The 20,395-nt window shown below is 36.5% G+C and overlaps 1 protein-coding gene across 3 annotated transcripts; it reads right to left on the reverse strand.

Moving 5' to 3' along the window:
* Positions 1-1,173: 1,173 nt before the first annotated feature.
* Rex2l3 (reduced expression 2 like 3) lies at positions 1,174-20,271 on the reverse strand. Of its 3 annotated transcripts, XM_039111342.2 has the most exons (5): positions 20,098-20,271; positions 13,944-14,051; positions 4,996-5,122; positions 2,598-4,113; positions 2,311-2,514 (listed from the first exon to the last, which is right to left on the reverse strand). In XM_039111342.2, the coding sequence occupies exons 1-5, from the start codon at positions 20,233-20,235 to the stop codon at positions 2,451-2,453; spliced, it is 1,953 nt and encodes a 650-aa protein (XP_038967270.1). In that variant the 5' UTR covers positions 20,236-20,271; the 3' UTR covers positions 2,311-2,450. The 3 variants fall into 3 exon arrangements, with proteins under 3 accessions (XP_038967268.1, XP_063144720.1, XP_038967270.1); XM_039111340.2 differs by having other exon boundaries at positions 1,174-4,113; XM_063288650.1 differs by lacking the exon at positions 13,944-14,051 and having other exon boundaries at positions 1,174-4,113.
* Positions 20,272-20,395: the final 124 nt, after the last annotated feature.

Consider the following 20,395-nt stretch of genomic DNA (forward strand, 5'->3'; position numbering starts at 1 on the left):
GATATCTGTATTTCTTATAAAACTATTTAGTTTTATTCTAAGTAGAGTTTTTTTTTTTTTTGGACTGTATTGTGTTTTTATGATCTGAACTCCTTATATGTAAGAAGGCATATATATTCATCCAATTATGGACTTAAATATTTTAAAGTAGGAATAACATTATTTGCTGCAAAGCCCAGTGTGTAGACATTTGCTTTACAGCAATATTTTTAAGTGCTCCATTTTAGTGCCAGAGAATAAATCTTTGGCACAGACTGGTCAGTAATAGGTAATGCAGGTATGTTCAGGTTAAGGGATCTATGTTTTGCATTTTTATGCTTATTTTCTGGCACCATTAATGAAATCAACATTGCCTGAATGTCTTTTAAACACAGCCTTGTTTAAAAGAATTTAACTGAAAAAGGTTAAATAAAGGTAGTTTTAAAAAAAGAGAATGAAAATCTGATTTGTTCCTTTTGGTACAGTGGAATATTCAGGCACAACAGGATAGGATAACAATGATCTGTAATATGTGTCAGTGTGCAGCATTGTTCTGAAAGTTACTGGAGTTTTGTTCAATTAAGGGGTACTAATGACTTCAGAGCCATGCGGAGACACATCACAGTCTGGATGGATACCTGAAGATGATGAAGCCAAATTTTCATTTACTTTCTTGTTGACTTTTCTCTCATATTTTCTTGTATTCAGGAAAGAGTGCAGACTAATTGTTGAGTCTCTGTAAGCCTCTACATGTTTTTTCATTCAAGTCTTTTTAAATTAACCTAGTAATACTATGGCAGTAAACCTGGATATTGAACAGAATCATCCCTACTTTAGTTAACACAAATCATAATCTCTAATACAGTGTTTCTAACTTTTCAGATGCTAAACACTGACATACAATTCAAATAATTCTAATGTGGGCAAAATAACTTGGAGTTCAATAATTTCTCAGTTCTAAGACCATAAGTACATGTTTTCTATGATCTTAAGCAACCCCTATGACAGAGTGATTACTGCAACCAAAGTGGTTGATATCCACCCACTGAAAATCACTACTACAACGTTTATGTTATGGATTGTAGAAAATATTCATGACTTCAGCATATATTTTATCAGAGACATTTCCTAGGAAGATGGAACATATATTCATCTAAGGATCCCAAGTATGAACTTAAAACAACCACATCAAACTTTGGGAATCATTCACATTTATTTACACAACAAAGGGGAAGGAGTTGTTGACCACACAGCACAAGGACACGTAATCAGTCTCAGTCGTTATACTCAAACATGAAACCAGCATTTAATAAGAATTATGAATACTGGATTGTCAAAGGAGACTTAACATCTGTAGACATATTTATAGGATAAAGAACAAACAGTTTTGGTATCTGAGTTTGTCAAATAAACCTTTTTAAGTATAATTTGTCTGAATTGATCACTTGAATATACAGAATCCTGACAGTTTTATTAGACATTTTGAGAGGTGAAGTTCCTTTGAAATAGATAATTTCTGTTGCCATGAAAGTGTTACACAACACTCTATTATTCTGACTTCCCCACATGTCTTCATCTTGGAATATTTCACGGTGAACAGGTAAAAGTTTAATGAAGACTTTCCTATACTGTCATATTTTCAGAGTTTTTCTCACCATAAATACCTGACATTTTCTAAGATTTGAACACTGCATGAAGGTTTCTGACGTTTTCATAATCATACAAATTCTCTAGGGCAGAAGCTCAATTTTTGCAAGATATACTTCTGCACAAAAAAATTTAAAACGTTTTCTCTGACCTGAAATGAAATCAAAGATATCTCCAAATATATTATATTTCTTCAGATTGTCACATGTACATATTTTGTTGATTCTAAAAGATAGGCCAAAAGAAAAGGTTCACATCTCTAAAACATTTGAAATTTTCTCTACTTTAAGGATTATCTAATGAATTTTAAGACGATATTTGCAGGTAAAGAATTGTTTTATTGACTAAATTTATAATGTTTCTCCACTGTATGTAATCTGTCAGACTTACACTGTAGTTAATGCATTTTTCATGTACATAACACTTGCAAGTATTATTATCTCATGTATGAAATCTCTGATGCCTTTCTAGGTTAACATTTGGGTAAAGCATTTGTCACATTCACTGCATTTGTAAGGTTTCTCTCCTCTATAAAGTCTCTAATGTACATGAAGACTGCATTTCAGGGTAAAGTATTTGTCACACATTTGTAAATTTATTCTCCTGGATGACTTCTCTGAACAATCGTCAAAGTAGCTTTGTGAGTAAAACATTTGTCACATTCAGTTCACTTACATTGTTTCTCTCCAGTATGAATTCTCTGATGAATTAAGACTTAGTGGGTAAAGTATTTCCCACATAAAGGAAATTTGAAAGGTTTTTGTCCTAAATGAATTCTCTGATGAATACTAAGATGAGACTGTTGGCCAAAGCATATGTCACATTCACCACATTTGTAAAGTTTCTCTCCTGTATGAAGTCTCTGATGTACACAAACACTGTAGTTTTGGGAAAAGCATTTGTCATATTAACCACATTTGTTTGGCTTCTCTCCTGTACAAATTCTCTGATGAATTCTCAAACTAACTCTGTGGCCAAACCATTTGTCACATTTACTGCATTTGTAAGGTTTATCTCCTATATGAATTCTCTGATGAATAGTAAGATTGGATTGGTGGCCAAAGCATTTGTCACATTCACTGCATTTGTAAGGTTTCTCTCCTGTATGAATTCTCTGATGAATCCTCAGACTGCCTTTGTAGCCAAAGCATTTGTCACATTCACTGCATTTGTAAGGTTTCTCTCCTGTATGAATTCTCCGATGAATACTAAGATTGGATTGCTGGCTAAAGTATTTATCACATTCACTGCATTTGTATGGTTTCTCTCCTGAATGAATTCTCTGATGAATTTTCAGACTGCCTTTGTAGCGAAAGCATTTGTCACATTCACTGCATTTGTATGGTTTATCTCCTGTATGAATTCTCTGATGAATACTAAGATAGGATACTTGGGCAAAGGATTTGTCACATTGGTTACATTTGTAAGGTTTCTCTCTTGTATGGCTTATTTGATGACACATAAGCCAGTATTGTCGGGCAAAATATGTGTCACATTGACTACATTTGTAAGGTTTCTCTCCCGTATGAATTCTCTGATGCATCCTCAGACTGCATTTGTAGACAAAGCATTTGTCACATTTACTGCATCTGAAAGGTTTCTCTCCTGTATGAATTCTCATATGGTTTCTCAGAGGGCCTTTTTCAGTAAAGCATTTGTCACATTCACTGCATTTGAAAGGTTTATCTCCTGTATGAATTCTCTGATGCACTCTAAGATGGGATTTTCTGCCAAAGTATTTGTCACATTTATCGCATTTGTAAGGTTTCTCTCCTGTATGAATTCTCATATGGTTTCTCAGAGTGCCTTTCTGAGTAAAGCATTTGTCACATTCACTGCATTTGTAAGGTTTATCTCCTGTATGACTTCTCTGATGAATACTAAGATGGGACACTTGGGCAAAGAATTTGTCACATTGGTTGCATTTGTATGGTTTCTCTCCTGAATGGCTTCTTTGATGACGCATAAGACAGGATTGTTGGGCAAAATATTTGTCGCATTGACTACATTTGTAAGGTTTCTCTCCTGAATGAATTCTTTGATGCAAATGAAGATTCCTTTTTCTGGCAAAGCATTTATCACATGTACTACATTGGTGAAGGTTCTTACCATTAATGTCTTGTTTCAGCATCTGTTTATGTTTATAGACAAAATCCTTATCAAATTCTGTATTTTTGTGTTCTTTGTTCTCTATGTGGATTCCAGAATTTACACCAAGGATAGCACATTCATTTGAAAATTGTACACAGTCTTTATATTTGTAAATTTCTCTCGTTTTCCCAGCTCTATGTCTTTTCAGGTTTGAGGACTGAAGGGAGGAATCTCGGAGATGAGTTTTATAAGGTGTACTTTGGGTGGATTCAAGAGTCATTTTGCTAATTTCATCCCATTTACAAAAGTTCTTTTGGATATTCATATGCTCATGGACAATGCACTCTGTGTCTTGTTCCAAAACATTCCCATGTTTTCCACCTATTAGATTATTTTCTAGAAAACAAAAGTGTAAATAGGGATGACAGGGGTTACTGAACTGGAGAGAAAGAGGTTCAATAATGGGTGTTTGCTGAATTGTCTGGTAAACTAGGCCATCTCAAGGATTTATGTTCTTAAAATTGGTTTTACTCTTTTCATAATCATTACTTGGATGATAAATTCTGATCTATATCAACTGAAAGGAACGAAAATACACTTCAAATATTATCTTACAAATGGTACCTTGAAGAAACTAAGAAAAATTAATCATCAATCAATAATGAACATACATAAATTAGATCTCTGAATAACATATCTCTAATATTTTATTATAATTTGATTCAAAGAGACATTGTATAACTGTGTCAGCTAGAAATTCATAATCACAAATGAATCCTATATATATGCTTGTGTCAGCATCCAAAATACTGAAGATAAAGAGCATGCTGTATGAATACTAAACTCAGAGATCACATATCAAACTGCAAAGAAATAGGGGAAATGAAATTTCTCTAAACCAACAGCTCTATATCTACATAAAACATTTTTCGTTGTTAAAAACCATAATTAAAGAGATTAATGTAATAATAAAATGAATGTGCTCCAATTATTATATGTCCAGAAATATAATTCCTTTTTCTGAACATTTTATTTTTTTAACTCAGAAATTTGCATTTAATGCTAGATAAGAGATATTGGAAAGATCTTGGAGAATATAACACTAGTTATACCTCCAAAGAAAGTGCAGAAATGTAAAGGAAATGCCATAGAAAAATTATCATGTTAAGAGGAACGCCCCTTATCCTAGTGCTTTCCAGACATTTCAGAGAGTTTACATATACAAAATGTAGGAAAATTCAAAGTAAGAATCAAGAATTCTAAAAAGTGCATTCTTACCCACAGACAATAGATTGTTGTACGTCTCCAAAATCACGTCCATGTACAGTGCCCGCTGAGTATAATTGAGACTTTCCCATTCCTCTAGTGTGAACTCTGGAGCCACATCTTTGAAGGTTAAGAAACCCTGTAATATTAAAGTATGTACTTCTTACTTTACAAAATTGCTTTCCTACATTAAGAATAGCACTAACGAATTGGAGAATCTTTATAATACAGATTAGGAAAGGAAATTATCGAAAGACAAATATGTTCTCAAAGTTTCTTGGATATGAGTCTAAAGTTATAAATTGCTGCTCTTCCACAGACAATCTACAGATGATTTACAATAATGCTCTCATTCATGAAGTCTCTCACATTTATGAATTTTTGGTGGTTTTCTGAGACTTTAGCAGCAGAAGATTTGCCACCATCACTACATTTGAATTTTTTTACACAGTTAGTATTGGATAATTTCATATAAAGTCCTCTATTATGAAATTTATTTAACTGCAACCCCATGGTACTACAAACTGGACTTTTATACTCATTTCTTTAGAATCCAAGACTCTCTGCTAAAGATTTCTAGCAGGAGGAATATATGGCACATATGCATAATTTCAGACAAATGTTACCAACTTTAATTATACAAGAAAATTATTGGATCCTATTACAAATGTCTATATTCAACAAAACTGGAAAATCTGGAGGAAATGGACAATTTTCTAGACAGATACCAGGTACCAATGTTAAATCAGGTACAAAGAAACCAAGTAAAGAACACGATAACTGATAAAGAAATAGAAGCAGTTATTAAAAGTCTCCCAACCAAATAAAGCCCAGGACCAGATGTGTTTAGTGAAGAAGTCTATCAGATTTCATAGAAGAGCTCATACCAATACTGTCCAAACTATTCCACGAAATAGAAACAGACAGAGCACTACCAAATTCCCTCTATGAAGCCACAATCACACTTATACTGAAACCACCCAAAGACCCAACAAAGAAAGAGTACTTCAGACCAATTTCCCTTATGAATATTGACACAAAAATACTCAATAAAAGTCTAGCAAACCAAATCCAAGAACACGTCAAAACGATCATCCATCATGATCAAGTATGCGTCATCCCAGGAATGCAAGGATGGTTTAATATACAGAAATCCATCAAGAAATCCATGTAAGCCACTACATAAACAAACTTAAAGAGAAGAACAACATGATTATTTCATTAGATACTGAGAAAGCATTTGACAAAATTCAACACCCCTTCATGATAAAAGTCCTGGAAAGACTAGGAATTCAAGGCACATATATAAGCATAGTAAAAGCAATATACAGCAAACCAGTAGCTAACATCAAACTACATTAAGAGAAATTTGAAGCAATCCCAGTAAAATCAGGAACTAGACATGCTGCCTGTTCTTTCCCTACTTATTCAATGTAAGTCCTAGCCAGAGCAATCAGACAATGAAAGGAGGTCAAAGGGATACAAATTGGAAGGCAAGAATCCAAACTATCACTCTTTGCAGATGATATTATGCTATACTTGTGACCCCAAAAGATCCACCAGAGAACTATTTAACCTGATAAACAACTTCAGCAAAGTGTCGGAGTATCAAACAAACCAATAGTCTTCCTCTCTAAAGAATACACAGGCTGAGAAAGAAATTAGGGAAATGACACCCTTCACAATAGTCCCTAATAATATAAAATATCTGGTTGTGACTTTAACCAAGCAAGTTAAAGATCTGTATGACAAGAACTTCAAGTCTCTGAAGAAAGAAACTGAGGAAGATATCAGAAGATGGAAAGATCTTCCATGCTCATGGATTGGCAGGATTAATATGGTAAAGAAGGCCATTTTGCCAAAAGCAATCTACAGATTCAATGCAATCCCCATCAAAATTCCTACTCAATCCTTTATAGAGATAAAAAGAGCAATTTGCAAATTCATTTGCAGTAACAAAATACCCATATATGTAGTGAAAACTATACTCAATAATAAAAGGACTTCTGGGGGAATCACTATCCCTGACTTCAAGCAGTATTACAGAGCAATAGGCATAAAAACTGTACAGCTTTGGTACAGAGACAGGAAGATAGATCAGTGGCAGAGGACTGAAGTCCCAGAAATGAACCCACCTACCAATGGTCACTTAATCTTTGATAAAGGAGCTAAAGCAATCCAATGGAAGAAAGATAGCATTTTCAACAAATGGTGCTGGTTCAACTGGAGGTCAGCATGTACAAGAGTGCAAAACAATCCAAACTTATCATTCTGTACAAAGCTTAAGTTCAAGTGAATCAAGAACCTCCACATCAAACCAGATACATGCAAATTAATAGAAGAAAAAGTGGGGAAGAGTCTCGAACACATGGGGACTGGGGAAAATTTCCTGAATAAAATACCAATGGCTTATGCTCTAAAATGAAGAATTGACAAATGGGACCTCATAAAATTGCAAAGCTTCTGTAAGGCCAAAGACACTGTCATTAGGACAAAATGGCAACCAATAGACTGGGAAAGATTTTTACCAATCCCACAACAGATAGAGGGCTAATATCCAAAATATACGAAGAACTCAAGAAGTTAGACTCCAGAGAGCCAAATAAACCTATTAAAAATGGGGTACAGAGCTAAAAAAAACATTCTCAGCTGAGGAATATCGAATGGCAGAAAAGCACCTAAAGAAGTGTTCAACATCCTTAGTCATCAGGGAAATGCTATACAAAAAACCCTGAGATTCTACTTCAGACCAGTAAAAATGGCTAAGATTAGGTGACAGCAGATGCTGTCGAGGATGTGGGGAAAGAAGAACACTCCTACGTTGTTGGTGGGACTGCAAAGTGGTACAACCACTCTGGAACTCAGTCTGGAAACTGCTCAGAAAATTGGACCTTCCACTACCTGAGGACCCACCTAGATCTCTCCTGGGCATATACCCAAAAGATGCTCCAACACACAACAAAGACACATGCTCCATTATGTTCATAGCAGCCTCATTTATCATAGCCAGAAACTGGAAAGAACCCAGATGCCCTTCCATAGAGGAATGGATTTAAAAAATGTGGTGCATCTACACAATGGAGTACTACTCTGCTATGAAAAACAATGACTTTATGAAATACATAGGCAAATGGAAAGAACTAGAAAATATCATCCTGAGTGACGCAACCCAGTCATAGAACAGCACACTTGGAATGCACTCATTGATAAGTGGATATTAGCCCAAAAGCTCGAATTAACCAACATGTAATCCACAGACCACAGGAAGCTCAAAAGAAGGATGACCAAAATGCAGATGTTCTTACTCCTTTTTAACAGGGGGAATATATCCATAGGCGGGGTTATGGAAGCAAAGTTTAGTGCAACAACTGAAGGAACTGCCATTCAGAGCCTGTTCCTCATGTGCCATATATATCTATATCTATATCTATATCTATATCTATATCTATATCTATATCTATATCTATATCTATATATATATATCTCCACTAAAACTAGACAAGATTGATGAAGCTAAAAAAATGCATGCTGAAAGAGATTAGATATATATCTCTCCTGAGAGACACATCCAGAGCATGTCCAATACGGAGGTCAATGCTAGCAGCAAACCACTGAACCGAGAATAGGACACCCTTGGGAAAAATATTGAAGGAAGGATTGAAAAATATTGAGGAAGGATTGAAATAGTTGAAGAAGCTTGAAATCCCATAAAAACAACAATGCCAAACAGCCAGAGCATCCAGGGACTAAACCACTACCGAAGGTCTGTACATAGACTTACCCAGGGCTCTAGAAGCATATGTAGCAGAGAATAGCCTTGTTGGGGCACCAGTGGAAGAGGAAGCCCTTGGTCCTGCCAAGATTGGATCACCAGTGCATGGGAATATGGGGGGAGGGGGGAGTTAGGTGGATGGATGGGGCAAATACCCATATTGGGGAGGGAGAGGAAATGGGGGCTTATGGATAGGAAACAAGGAAAGGGAAGAACATTTGAAATATAAGTAACAAAATATATCTAGTAAAAAAGAAGAAAGCATTGCTACCAGCAAAATTCAGAGCTCTAAGTGCCTCCATAGAGAAATTGGTGAGGTCATACACTAGCAGCATAACAGTGTATCTGATAGTTCTAGAACAGAGACGGTCAAATATACCTAAGAGGAGTAGCCTGCAGGGAGTAATCAAATTCAGGTAAAAGTTAACCCAGAAGAAACAAAGAGAACTATACAAAGAATCAACAAAACGAAGAGTTACTTCTTTGAGAAAAATAACAAGATGTATATATCCCAAGCCAGCCTAACCAGAGGACAGAGAGGCAGTATCCAAATTAAAAATAGAGAAATATCAATAGAAACTGAAGAAATTAGAAAACGTATGGGATCCTACAGCACAATCCTATACTCTACAAAACTGAAAAATCTAGATGAAACGGATGATTTTCTAGACAGATGCCAGGTAGCAAAGGTAATCAGGATCAGATAAACCATATAAACAGTATCATAATCCCTGAAGAAATAGAACAAGTTATTAAAAGATTCCCCACCAAAAATAAACAAGACCAGATGATCATACTGCAGAATTCTATCAAACCTTTAAAGATTAGCTAATACAAATATACCCTTCAAAATACTTAGAAAATTGAAGCACAAGGAACACTACCTAATTCATTCTAAAGGTACAGTTATGCTCATATGTAAACCACAAAAAGACCCAACAAAGAAAGCTACCTTCAGACTAATTTCCTTTATTAATATCAATGAAAAATATTTAATATAATTAGGATTGTAGCAACCTGAATCCAATAGCACATCAAAAGGATCATCCACTATGATCCAATAGGTGATCCCAGGGAAGCACAATTGGTTCAATATATAGGAAACCATCACCATAATCCACTATATAAACAAATTCAAAGAAAAAAACCACATAATTACCTCATTGGATGTTCAAGAAGGCTTTGACAAAATACAACACTTCTTCATATTAAAAACATTGGAAAGATAAGGAATTCAATGTGCATACAAAAATTTAATAAAAGCAATAAACACTAAACCAAAAGACAGCCATCAAACTAAATGGAGGGAAACATGAAGCAAGCCTATTAAAATCAACAAATAGATAAGGTTGCCCACTTTCCCCTATGTATTCAATATAGCACCCAAAGTTCTGGCCAGAATAATTAGAATAAAGAGGAGGTCAAAGGAATACAAATTAGAAAGGAAGAAGTCAAAATATCACTATTTGCCATTAATGTGACCCAAAAAATCAACCAGAACTGCTAGAACTGGAAAATAACTTAAGCAAAATATCTGGGTGTGAAATTAACTCCAAAAAATCAGTAGCATTCCTCTACTCAAAAGACAGGAGGGTGGGAAAGGAATTGGAGAAATGACACCATTCAAGATAGTCACAAATATTCATAAATATCTTAGTGTGACTAACCCATAAGTAAAAGATCTTTTTGACAAGAACTTCAAATTTCTGATTAAAGAATAAAAAGAAGACTGTAGAAGATGGAAAGAAATCCCAGGCTCAGGGTTCAGCAGGATTAACAGAGGAAAAATGGCCATCTGATCAAAAGCAGTTGACAGGCTCAATGAGATACCCATCAAAATTCAATGCAATTTTTCAGAGGGATACACATAGTAATTCTCAAATTCATCTGGAATAGCAAAAACCCCAGCATAGCAAAAATTATTCTTAACGATATGAGGATTTTAGGGGCAATCATCATTCTTGACCACAAGTCCTACTACAGAGCAATAGTAGTAAAAAAGAAAGGTATGGTTTTGCTAAAGACACATGTAGGTAGATTAATGAGATAGGATTGAAGAAGCAGAAATAAACTCAGACACATACAGTCATCTGATCTTTACCTAAAAAGCCAAAACCATTCAGTGGAAAACAAACAAGATATTCAACAAATGGCACTGGTTCAAGTGACAGGCTCCATTTAGAATAATGGATATTGATGCATTCGTTTTTCATTATACACAGCTCAAGTGCAAATGCATCTACGACTTCTACATAGGACCAGATACGTTGAATCTAATTGAAGAGAAAGTGGGATAAAAATGTTCAAATGCACCAGCAAATGGAAAAATTTCCTGAACCGAATACCAATGGCTCAGGCTATAAAATCAACTATTGACAAATGGGACTTCATACAACTGAACATTTTCTGTAAGGAAAACTATACTGTTAATGGGACGAAACGGCAACTTACAGACTGGGAAAGATCTCTACCAAGCCTATATCTGACAGAGAGCTAATATCCAATGTATAAAAATAACTCAAAAAGTAAAGACTACAGATAATAAGATAAAATTATTAAAATTGGGGTAGCTAAAGAAAGAATTCTCAACTGAGAGATCTGTAATACCTGAGAAGCCCCTAAAGACATGTTCAAATCCTTAGTCATCAGGGAAACACAAATTAACAAATCTTAGATTCCACCTTCCAGGAGTCAGAATGGCTACGATCAAAAACTCAGGAGAAGCATATGATTCCTAGGATATGGACAAAGGGGAACACTCCTCCATTGCTGATGCAACTGTAAGCTGCTACAACCACTCTGAAAAAGCATGGTGGTTCCTCAAAAAATTGAACATAATTCTACCTGAGTATCCAGCTATTCCACTCCTAGGCATATGCCTAAAAGATGGTCCAACACATAGGAAATATAAATGTACTATGGTCATAGCAGCCACATTTATCATAGGCAGAATCTGTAAACAATCTAGATGTCCCTCTGAGGTGGAATGGATACAGGAAATATGGTACATTTACACAATAGAATACAACTCAGCTATTAAGGATGAGGACATCATCAGCTTAGAAGGCAAATGGATGGAATGAGAAAATATCATCCTGAGTGAGGTAACCATTCACACAAGAATACACACGGTATGAACTCAGTGATGATTTCATATTAGACCAAAACTTGTGAATACCCATGATAAAACTCACGGCCCATATGAAGCTGAACAGGAAGCCAAAACCATGGTTGCCTCTGCCCAAACCATGCTTCAGTCCTACTTAAAAGGAATAAAAGAAAATCACAGAAGGGAAAAGGAAGGAGGGACCTAGGAGGGAAAGAAGAGGGTAAGGAAAAAGGGAGGGTAGGATCAGGTTTGGGAGGAGTCAGGGGAGATGTACAGAAGGTAGGATAGTTAAACAGATGTGTGTAGCAGTGGACGATGGGAAACTGGAAATAGCCATTACAAAATCCAGATACCTGATAAGCAAGAAGTTCACAGAACACAATAGGGATGATATTAGTTGAAAAAATAAAAAAAGGGGAGAGAGCACCTATAGTAACGATATCCACCAGAGAGGCACAGCTCTCAGGTCAAGGATGCGGTCAACTACCCAGAATGGTTCTTATCTAAATAAAAAGCAAGGACAAAGAGTGGAACAGAGACTCAAGGCCATCCCGAGACTACGCACCTAGGGATCCATACCATCTCTAGATATCAAATCCAAACATTATTGCTGATGCCAAGAAGCACTTACTGTGAGGATGCTGAAACAGCTATCCACCGAGAGAGGCCATGACAGAGTTTGACCACTTGCTCACAGCTAACCATTGGACAGAGCAAGGAGACCCCAATGGAAGAGATATCTGAAGGACTGAAATAGATGAAGGGGATTGCAACCCTATAGGTAGGACAACAGTATCCACTAACCAGATCCCCAGAGCTCCCAGAGACTAAAGTAGCAACCAAAGAGTACATATGGAGGGACCCAAGTCCCCAGCAGCATATGTAGCAGATTATCTTATCTGGCATCAAGAGGAGAGGAGGCCCATGAACAGACTGGAAGTCCCAGCATAGGAGGATGCTAGGGAAGTCAGCAATGAATGGATTTGAGAGTGGGGTAGCATCCATATAAAAGAGGGGGGTAGGGAACTGGGAATTGGGAGAACATTTAGAATGTAAATAAAGACAATAACCAATAAATAAAGAAATGTAGAAACATAATCACAACCTTTCATTATGTCCCTATGTAACACAGAGTTTGGTAGAACAGGAAACAAAGAGTAGATAAAGCATTCTTCCTTCTAAAGTAAACAAGTTAGAAAGGACGTTTATTTAGGATTGAAAATTTATAGATCATACGCAATACCAAGTCTATATGCCCCAGAAAATATTTACTAATACATTCCATGTGAAGAAATAGAAATGTGGAGAATACAGGACATACACTACTTCTAACTGTGCAACAAAACACAAAGGGAAATAACAATTTCTACATTGAGAATTTACCACACAGCACCACAATGGGCAGTATGTCTCTTGGAATGATTCTTGGAAGACAGATTTCATGTCTAACACACCCATAATCATTATTTGACATAAAATTCCAAAAAAAAAATTGCATAGTGAATTCTGCATTTGCACAAAAAAAGAAATGTACATTCCTCTATCACCTGTGCCTCTAAGGAGCTAATATATTTACTATTGGGGTTCAAGACAGTGAATCCCGTATAATTTTATCCTTCTCCAAATTCTTCTCTTCCATATATTGCTCAGTGATATCAGACTCCACATAATTCCATATCCACATTAAAAAGCTTTTGTGTGGAGCCTTGACCATCTCTGAAATGTAACTTATGTGACACATGGGACCTTCCTTCAACACTAATATAATAGCACACAAATCCATCTAATGTACAAATTAGGCATCAATATAGTTTTTGAGAATCATTAACAATGGATTCTCTTTGAGATCTGCATGTCTTCAGTCCTTGAAAATACTACGTCCTCACAGTAGAAACCTCAGTAAAAAATTAATGGTTTTGTAAAAGTGGAAGACCTAAACATTAAATTTTTGTTATCCCAGAAGAAACTGAAGATTATAGAAAATAAGTTCTTTAGATAATATTACAACATAGAGATAATAAAATTACTAAATGATTGAAGAAAAAAAGATTTTCCAAGAAAGGTGTGCAATACACTGACCTGTAGAGTGTTTCCCAGAGCCACACTCATTCTTTTTGTTGTTCTTCTCACAGATTCAAATATTGGAAGTTTTCTTGAAATTTCACAACCAGGTTTGAAAACTAAAAGCTGAAATTAATACAACTTAGTTACAGACAATGCTTACCCACATAAAAGGATATTAAAAACAAAATATGAAGAATCTTGTCAATATTTCTACAGAAATGTGAGCATGGAGTCACATATTTAGTGTGTAGGGATATGAGTATAATCTGAGGTCTATTTTAACATCAGCAGGCACCAGGCACAAACACAGACAACATGAATACCTGCTGTAAAACACGACTACTCAGGGATATTACTGAGAACTTATCTCCCTGGGTCTAGAGTCAAGGACAAATGGCTAATGGCTACCCTGACTGATGACCTAGATTTGAATGGTGTTTCATTAGCCATTACAATCAAACACAGTACATGATACGTTGGTGAAGTTCGACTTCTTTTTACCAAGCAGATACAGTATATCTATTTTCCATATGTATCCTATAGTCTTGGAGTACAAAGATTCTATCTGCCAAATATCATGGGTTCTACAAAAGAATAAGTTGTCATCAGATTTAGGTATAGCCATTTTCATCAGCATCTACGAAGGCTTTCAATAGTTCATGACATAAAACTTCTATTTCCAACTTTCTTTTCCTTTCAATATGGCCCTGTTTCCTAATGCCCGTGACACATTTTGATGCACTGATCTTGATCCCTTGACATCTCCATGAATGCACTACTATGTAGAGTATTGTGATTAAAGCCAGAAATGTCTTCAACTAAAATTTACTATTCTGAAACTTTAAGCCATTTGTTCTCCACTTTTAATGGTGTGCTAAACCTTTATTATAGTTCCAGGAATTCAAAAGTTGCTGTATCTACATGTTTCAGACCCACATGCAGATTGATAACAAGAGTGGTGTATCAGTTCCCACGACCATAAAAAATATGGGTTTTATGATGGTCAGTCTTTGTCAAACCCTGTGAAAGTGTGAATGGACCACAAAGAGGTCACAACTCAAAGCTTAAGAACAAGGGTTCTAGGCAATGTCAAAACAAGATCAAGAAGGAGGTATGGTAGAATTCTGTGATGGCTGCCAGGGAAAATACATATACACAGGGATAAGATGAACCATTTAAGGGTATGCTCTTAGAATGATTCCCTCATTATACCAAATCTGCTAATATAATATCACTGTTGGAAAATCTTCTCGAGCATGCATATATCTGCATCGTGGAGACTTGCTGTTAAGGACTTCCTTTCTGGCAAACAAACACTCTTGTAGGTTGAAGAATGTGTGACCAATACATACACATACACATACTTGCAAATATACATACATATGTTTATGTATAGATAAACACATAAGAATTCACCCTTCATATCGAGATACTATTAGTACACAAATTTCTCATGACCCTGGATTCAGCAAATATTCAGCATTTTTAATGTATGACATTGACCTTATGTCTACCATGTTAGATATCCTGGCATTTAATGGATATATGAATAGTCTATTTCAATGCCCCTGCCTCAGAAGATTAGACTGACACTGGGAAAAGGCAGATGATGGAGTGTCAGGAAAATCATATATAATTAATAAGAATTGATGAAGAAAATAGTAATTTCCTAAGGAACAACTAAGTAAACATTCTATGTCATAATACTAGGCCAAACAATAATCAAGTGCAGAAACCCAGGCCCTCAGTGTTCCTTCTAACACTGTCTTAGGAGTAAACAGATGCAGCACTGAATTCTTTAGAAAATCCCACAGTAATCTTGCACAGTGAATATTACAGACTACAGAAAGAAAGGGAATGTGGTACAGTATTCACACAAAGCAGACTTTACCTGGATCCAAAAGTAAATGAACATAAACATATGCACAAAGTAAATAATAGCAGTCCAGGAGCTCCAGTGTACATTGAAAAGAGTTTCTCACTAATTGCTGCAAAAAGGGAACTGGACTTGATTTCAGACAGATATGCAAGACAGTTTCAACCAGAACAAACCACACAACCCACGGCACAAGCTACATACAATCAGTGAGAGAAGGCTCACAACCGTGTCAATAAATCTACAAAGACCCAAAGGCAAAATATCACAGGGGATCACAAAGAAAGTTCTAAAGAATGTGGAAGAGAAGGAGCATCCCTCAGACTAATGAAGATAATAACCAACATCCAAAACCTACCTTTATAAAAACGGAAGACAGCTGTCATTATTCTACTCTACTCAGAACACAAACAGGGGGCTGGAGAGATGGCTCAGTGGTAAAGAGCACTGACTGCTCTACCAGAGGTCCTCAATTCAATTCCAGCAGCCAGATAGTGGCTCACAACCTTCCGTAATGAGATCTGATGCCCTCTTCTGTTGTGTTTAAAGATAGCAATAGTGTACTTATACATAATAATTAATACATAAATCTTAAAAAGAGAAAGAGACAAGGAAGGGAACGTGGTACTGTCATCCACAGTAGTGTGCACAGCCTGCACACTAACCTTTCACACAACAGCAGTGCTTACAAAGGGCAAGTAAGATTTACAATATTTTCAATGTTCAAATAAGGATATGAGGAAGGCAAGTTTTCTCAAATTACAAGAAACAGAATTCTTCAACTCAGGAGCGACAAATATCCCAAGAGAATGCACCAATCTGATAATTCATTTGATAATCTATAAAAAATACAAGAAAGTATCACTTTGTTTCTACATTCCTAAACAATAACCTGAGAAGTAAGAAGACCACTCAATCTCTAAAAGGATCTTGGATATGCTGGTTTAGCACACAAACTGCTAACAAGGGCTCTGTAGGCTCCTGGGTGTAAGAGTCACCAATGGCTCTCCCTAGGTGCTGACCCTTGTGCTGAAACACCAACCTCACTGACAGTGGATGACAGCCAGTGTAAAAGGACAAGTAGGTTACAGAAACTTTCCTGTTTGAACAGAGGTCAGCCTAATAAGGAAATGCACACATGGCACTGGAAGCTGTCAAAAGTCACTCTAAAGATCCACAGGCCCAAAAGTGAATTTATACCTGACACACTGGCTTTATGTAGAAATACTAGGAAATCATTTATATCATTCTGTCTACACCACAGCACGGTGATGCTTTCAGGCTAAGTCAGACACATGTGGTTGGTAAAGGGAAAATGCCAATTCAGAGAGTGCTGAGTAAACAGCATGCACTGGGGGAAAGGTAAGGCTGAAAAAGATGGAGGAAGTGGAGGTGTGGGAACACACACGGTCATTACCATGGAAGATGGAATTATGAACATATGACAGTGTGGATACCCATCTAAAACCTGCCTCAGAACATACATGAAACACAAGGATATGATGAAAACATGAATCACAAGAGATGGCACAGAGAATGAAGACAGGCTAACTGTGGAAGTGCACTAGGGCACCTTGGATGCAAAGGCCATTCCCATAAAAATCCACGTACTAGGGGACTTAGACAACAGATTAAAGTAAACACTAAGAGCTCTGAATATCAACAATAGCAAAGAAAACAGATAATGCAAATATAATACCAGAATGTTTCTCTCTAAATATTCTAAACAATTGTAATAAGCATGAAAAAATGAGCATAATCCCTAGTTTATATGATAGCAAAGTTACTGACAACAGGAATTTATGTACCACAGAAAATGGAGATGCAGGGATAATATAATGCTGTCATAAATTTAAAATATGTAAGAATTGATGCCCCGGGCATTTGAGGACAGCATTGAGTGGGTAATAAAAGGTGGGCAGAGGAATACATGAATTTCCATGGAGTAATCAGGGAATTTTTGCAAAGCATGTTACTTTATGATTTGAGCCTGTGACACAGGCTGAGCATGGTTTTCATTTCTACCAGCAATAGATCATAAATTCCTGGTCCAGTGATAGACGCTGGGCTTTAGCTCCAACAATAGTGAATACAGAAAATGAATGTGTGTCATGGAACTATTTTGTCTATGTGTAAAACAGGAAAAGTACATTTTCCATTTCATGGAGACAGAGCAACAGCTCATTCTAGGATGGGAAGGACAGCCCATGGTTTTGCATCCTTCCATCATGAAGTCATCATCAACACTAGGGCTTCAACTTTAACCCTTGGAACTGACTTTTCCTCAAATATACACCTGATTCTTTAAAAGACAGAATTCTGTATTTCGAGCCTTTCAGTCAAAGTTTACTGTCACTTGTTTCACCACAGTCTTTTTAAAGTAGATAAACTCAAACAGCAATGTGTAGTGTTCACATACTGGGACTCTTAAGAACATAGCATTCTAGCCTAGCAGTAAAAATATTTATCCATAGATTAAAATCAGGAGAGCATGGAATAATATTGCTCAGGCCCTGAGGGAAAATAATTGGTAACTGTAGTGATGAATTCAGAAAAGTAGCTACTAGGATTTACAGTAGTAAAGGTACAGTTGAATGTCATTATTCATTAAAACATGTTTTTTAGTCAAAATCGTATGTAGACAGTAAACTGAATGAAACATGCACAAGAGAACACTACATACATTTTTCATGAGGTCATAGGAAATAAAACTTTTCTTGTGAAGAACTAATGAGTACCTGAAAACTAGGAATGATTCCTCATGAACACAGTAAATCTCTACTCACACAATCAATGGAGAACAATCTGAACCACAAGTAGCTACTCACGAGGCCAGCAAAACCTTCCAAATTAAAAATCCTAAGGAATACAATCACAAAAAGAACAAAATTTAATCGAATAATCTTCAAAGGAGTTCACAATAAAATCCTTGTAGTAGTCAAAATAGATGAAAATATATTTCTTCACAATAAAGAGTGTTATTTGTGAATCTTGGATTTCAGATCAGGAAGAAGAAATTCTGCAGCATAAATTGGTGACATAAAAACTGACAGTGTATTCTGTGGTGATACCTGGATCCTTTGTTAGAAGTCTCTTTGGCCTTTACCGTCCAGGGCTCCTAGTTTTGATTTACAATTATGGAGATTGGCTGAGCATATAGAGACCTGAAAGTGGGAAAATATTGTTGAGAAAGAACCTGGAACTTTTTATGAGACAAACATGAAAGATGTGAACAAGTAGCAAAAGGATAAGTATGAAGGAAAGAGAAGATATCATGAAAATGCCTCTTTCTCTGAGGATTTCAGTTTTCCCTATGAGATGTAACAGGTAGTCACACAGTTAACATTCATGCACAGTTCTTTTCCAAGCAGCACTGAGGAAGAGAAAGAAACACTGCAAGAAAACTATTGTGTCCCACAGAATCCAGACTGTTGAACTCCTCCAACCAGAGGGCTCTGAAAAAAGCCGAGTGCAGGGTCTAAGCATTCCCACACCGGCAAGAAGTGAACGAACATTGCAGAATTCAACAAACCATGAATGTGCATGGTCAGAGAGCTTTTCATGAACCAAGGAGACATTTAACTTAAGTGGGTAATTCAAAAGGTGCTGTCTAATTCTGTCTCAATCTACAGTAAATTTTCCACTTATAAAAATACCTATGAAGCCTATGAAGACACACTTCTGAATGCTGTGTTTACATCACAGCCTGAATATACCTCAGTGAAAATTAATGGAGACTATAACTTAACTCAGGAAATATTAATATTTACAGCCATATGGAACGGCTTTATAACAACTATTTTCTAATTCAATCAAATCTGCACTAGTTACTCATATGTCAAAGATCTACAAAGCTCTCTTGGAATACCTATTCGGTCCGCTAGAGAAAGGGAAATGGAACGGCAAACGGAGGAACATGGGAGTTAAGAAAACAAGCGTGAATTTGAAGAACTTTACTAAGGCTTTTGAAAGAAAACCCTGCTGTACAAACTACAGATGCGGCCAAGGATCTACGAGGTTATTTTAGAAAAGTATCTGGCGGCCACAAAATTAATTAAAGCATCACCTTCAACCCCAGTTCACAGATCTCAAACTTCCTGACAACGCTAAGATATCCACGACAGAATTATAAGAGTGGAGGCAGAAAATGCACCCCCGCTCCACAGCGCTGCTCCGCTCCTGCCTGTTTCCCGGTCGCATCAGCTCCTCTGACCTGGCAGGGTGACAGGACGAGCTGATGAATGTCCTAGGAAGCCACCACCGCAACTGCAACTTAAGGAAATTTTCAGGTACCTCCAGGACTCGGGACGAGTCTCCCACCAGGACTTCCTGAAAGGGAGACAGCAAAGACACGGAGAAACTTTGAGGGGCGGAACTTCCTGTCACTTCCGCGGGTTTCTCAGAGCAACTCCTTCTGGACCCGCCCAACATTCAGCAGCTTCCTGTTACGTAATTCTTCTAAGCCCACCTACTTCGGAACATTTTAATTATTTCCCGTCCTAATTCTTCATAGATACTTTTTAATTTTTGGATTTTTGCTTGCTTGCTTCCTTGATTTTTCCTTTGTTTTTATTTTGTCTTTTTCTTAATC

This window comes from Rattus norvegicus, chromosome 5 (genome assembly GCF_036323735.1).
Source record: "Rattus norvegicus strain BN/NHsdMcwi chromosome 5, GRCr8, whole genome shotgun sequence".
NCBI lineage: Eukaryota > Metazoa > Chordata > Mammalia > Rodentia > Muridae > Rattus > Rattus norvegicus.

Bases quoted from the DNA above. Each gene is read 5' to 3' on its own strand.
- Rex2l3 (XM_039111340.2), bottom strand. From the start codon at position 20,235: ATGTTGGGCGGGTCCAGAAGGAGTTGCTCTGAGAAACCCGCGGAAGTG. The intron at 14,052-20,097 runs GTACCTGAAAAT...TATTAATTTCAG, and splicing joins ACTCGTCCCGAGTCCTGGAG to CTTTTAGTTTTCAAACCTGG. The intron at 4,114-4,995 runs GTAAGAATGCAC...TTTGTTTTCTAG, and splicing joins CAACAATCTATTGTCTGTGG to AAAATAATCTAATAGGTGGA.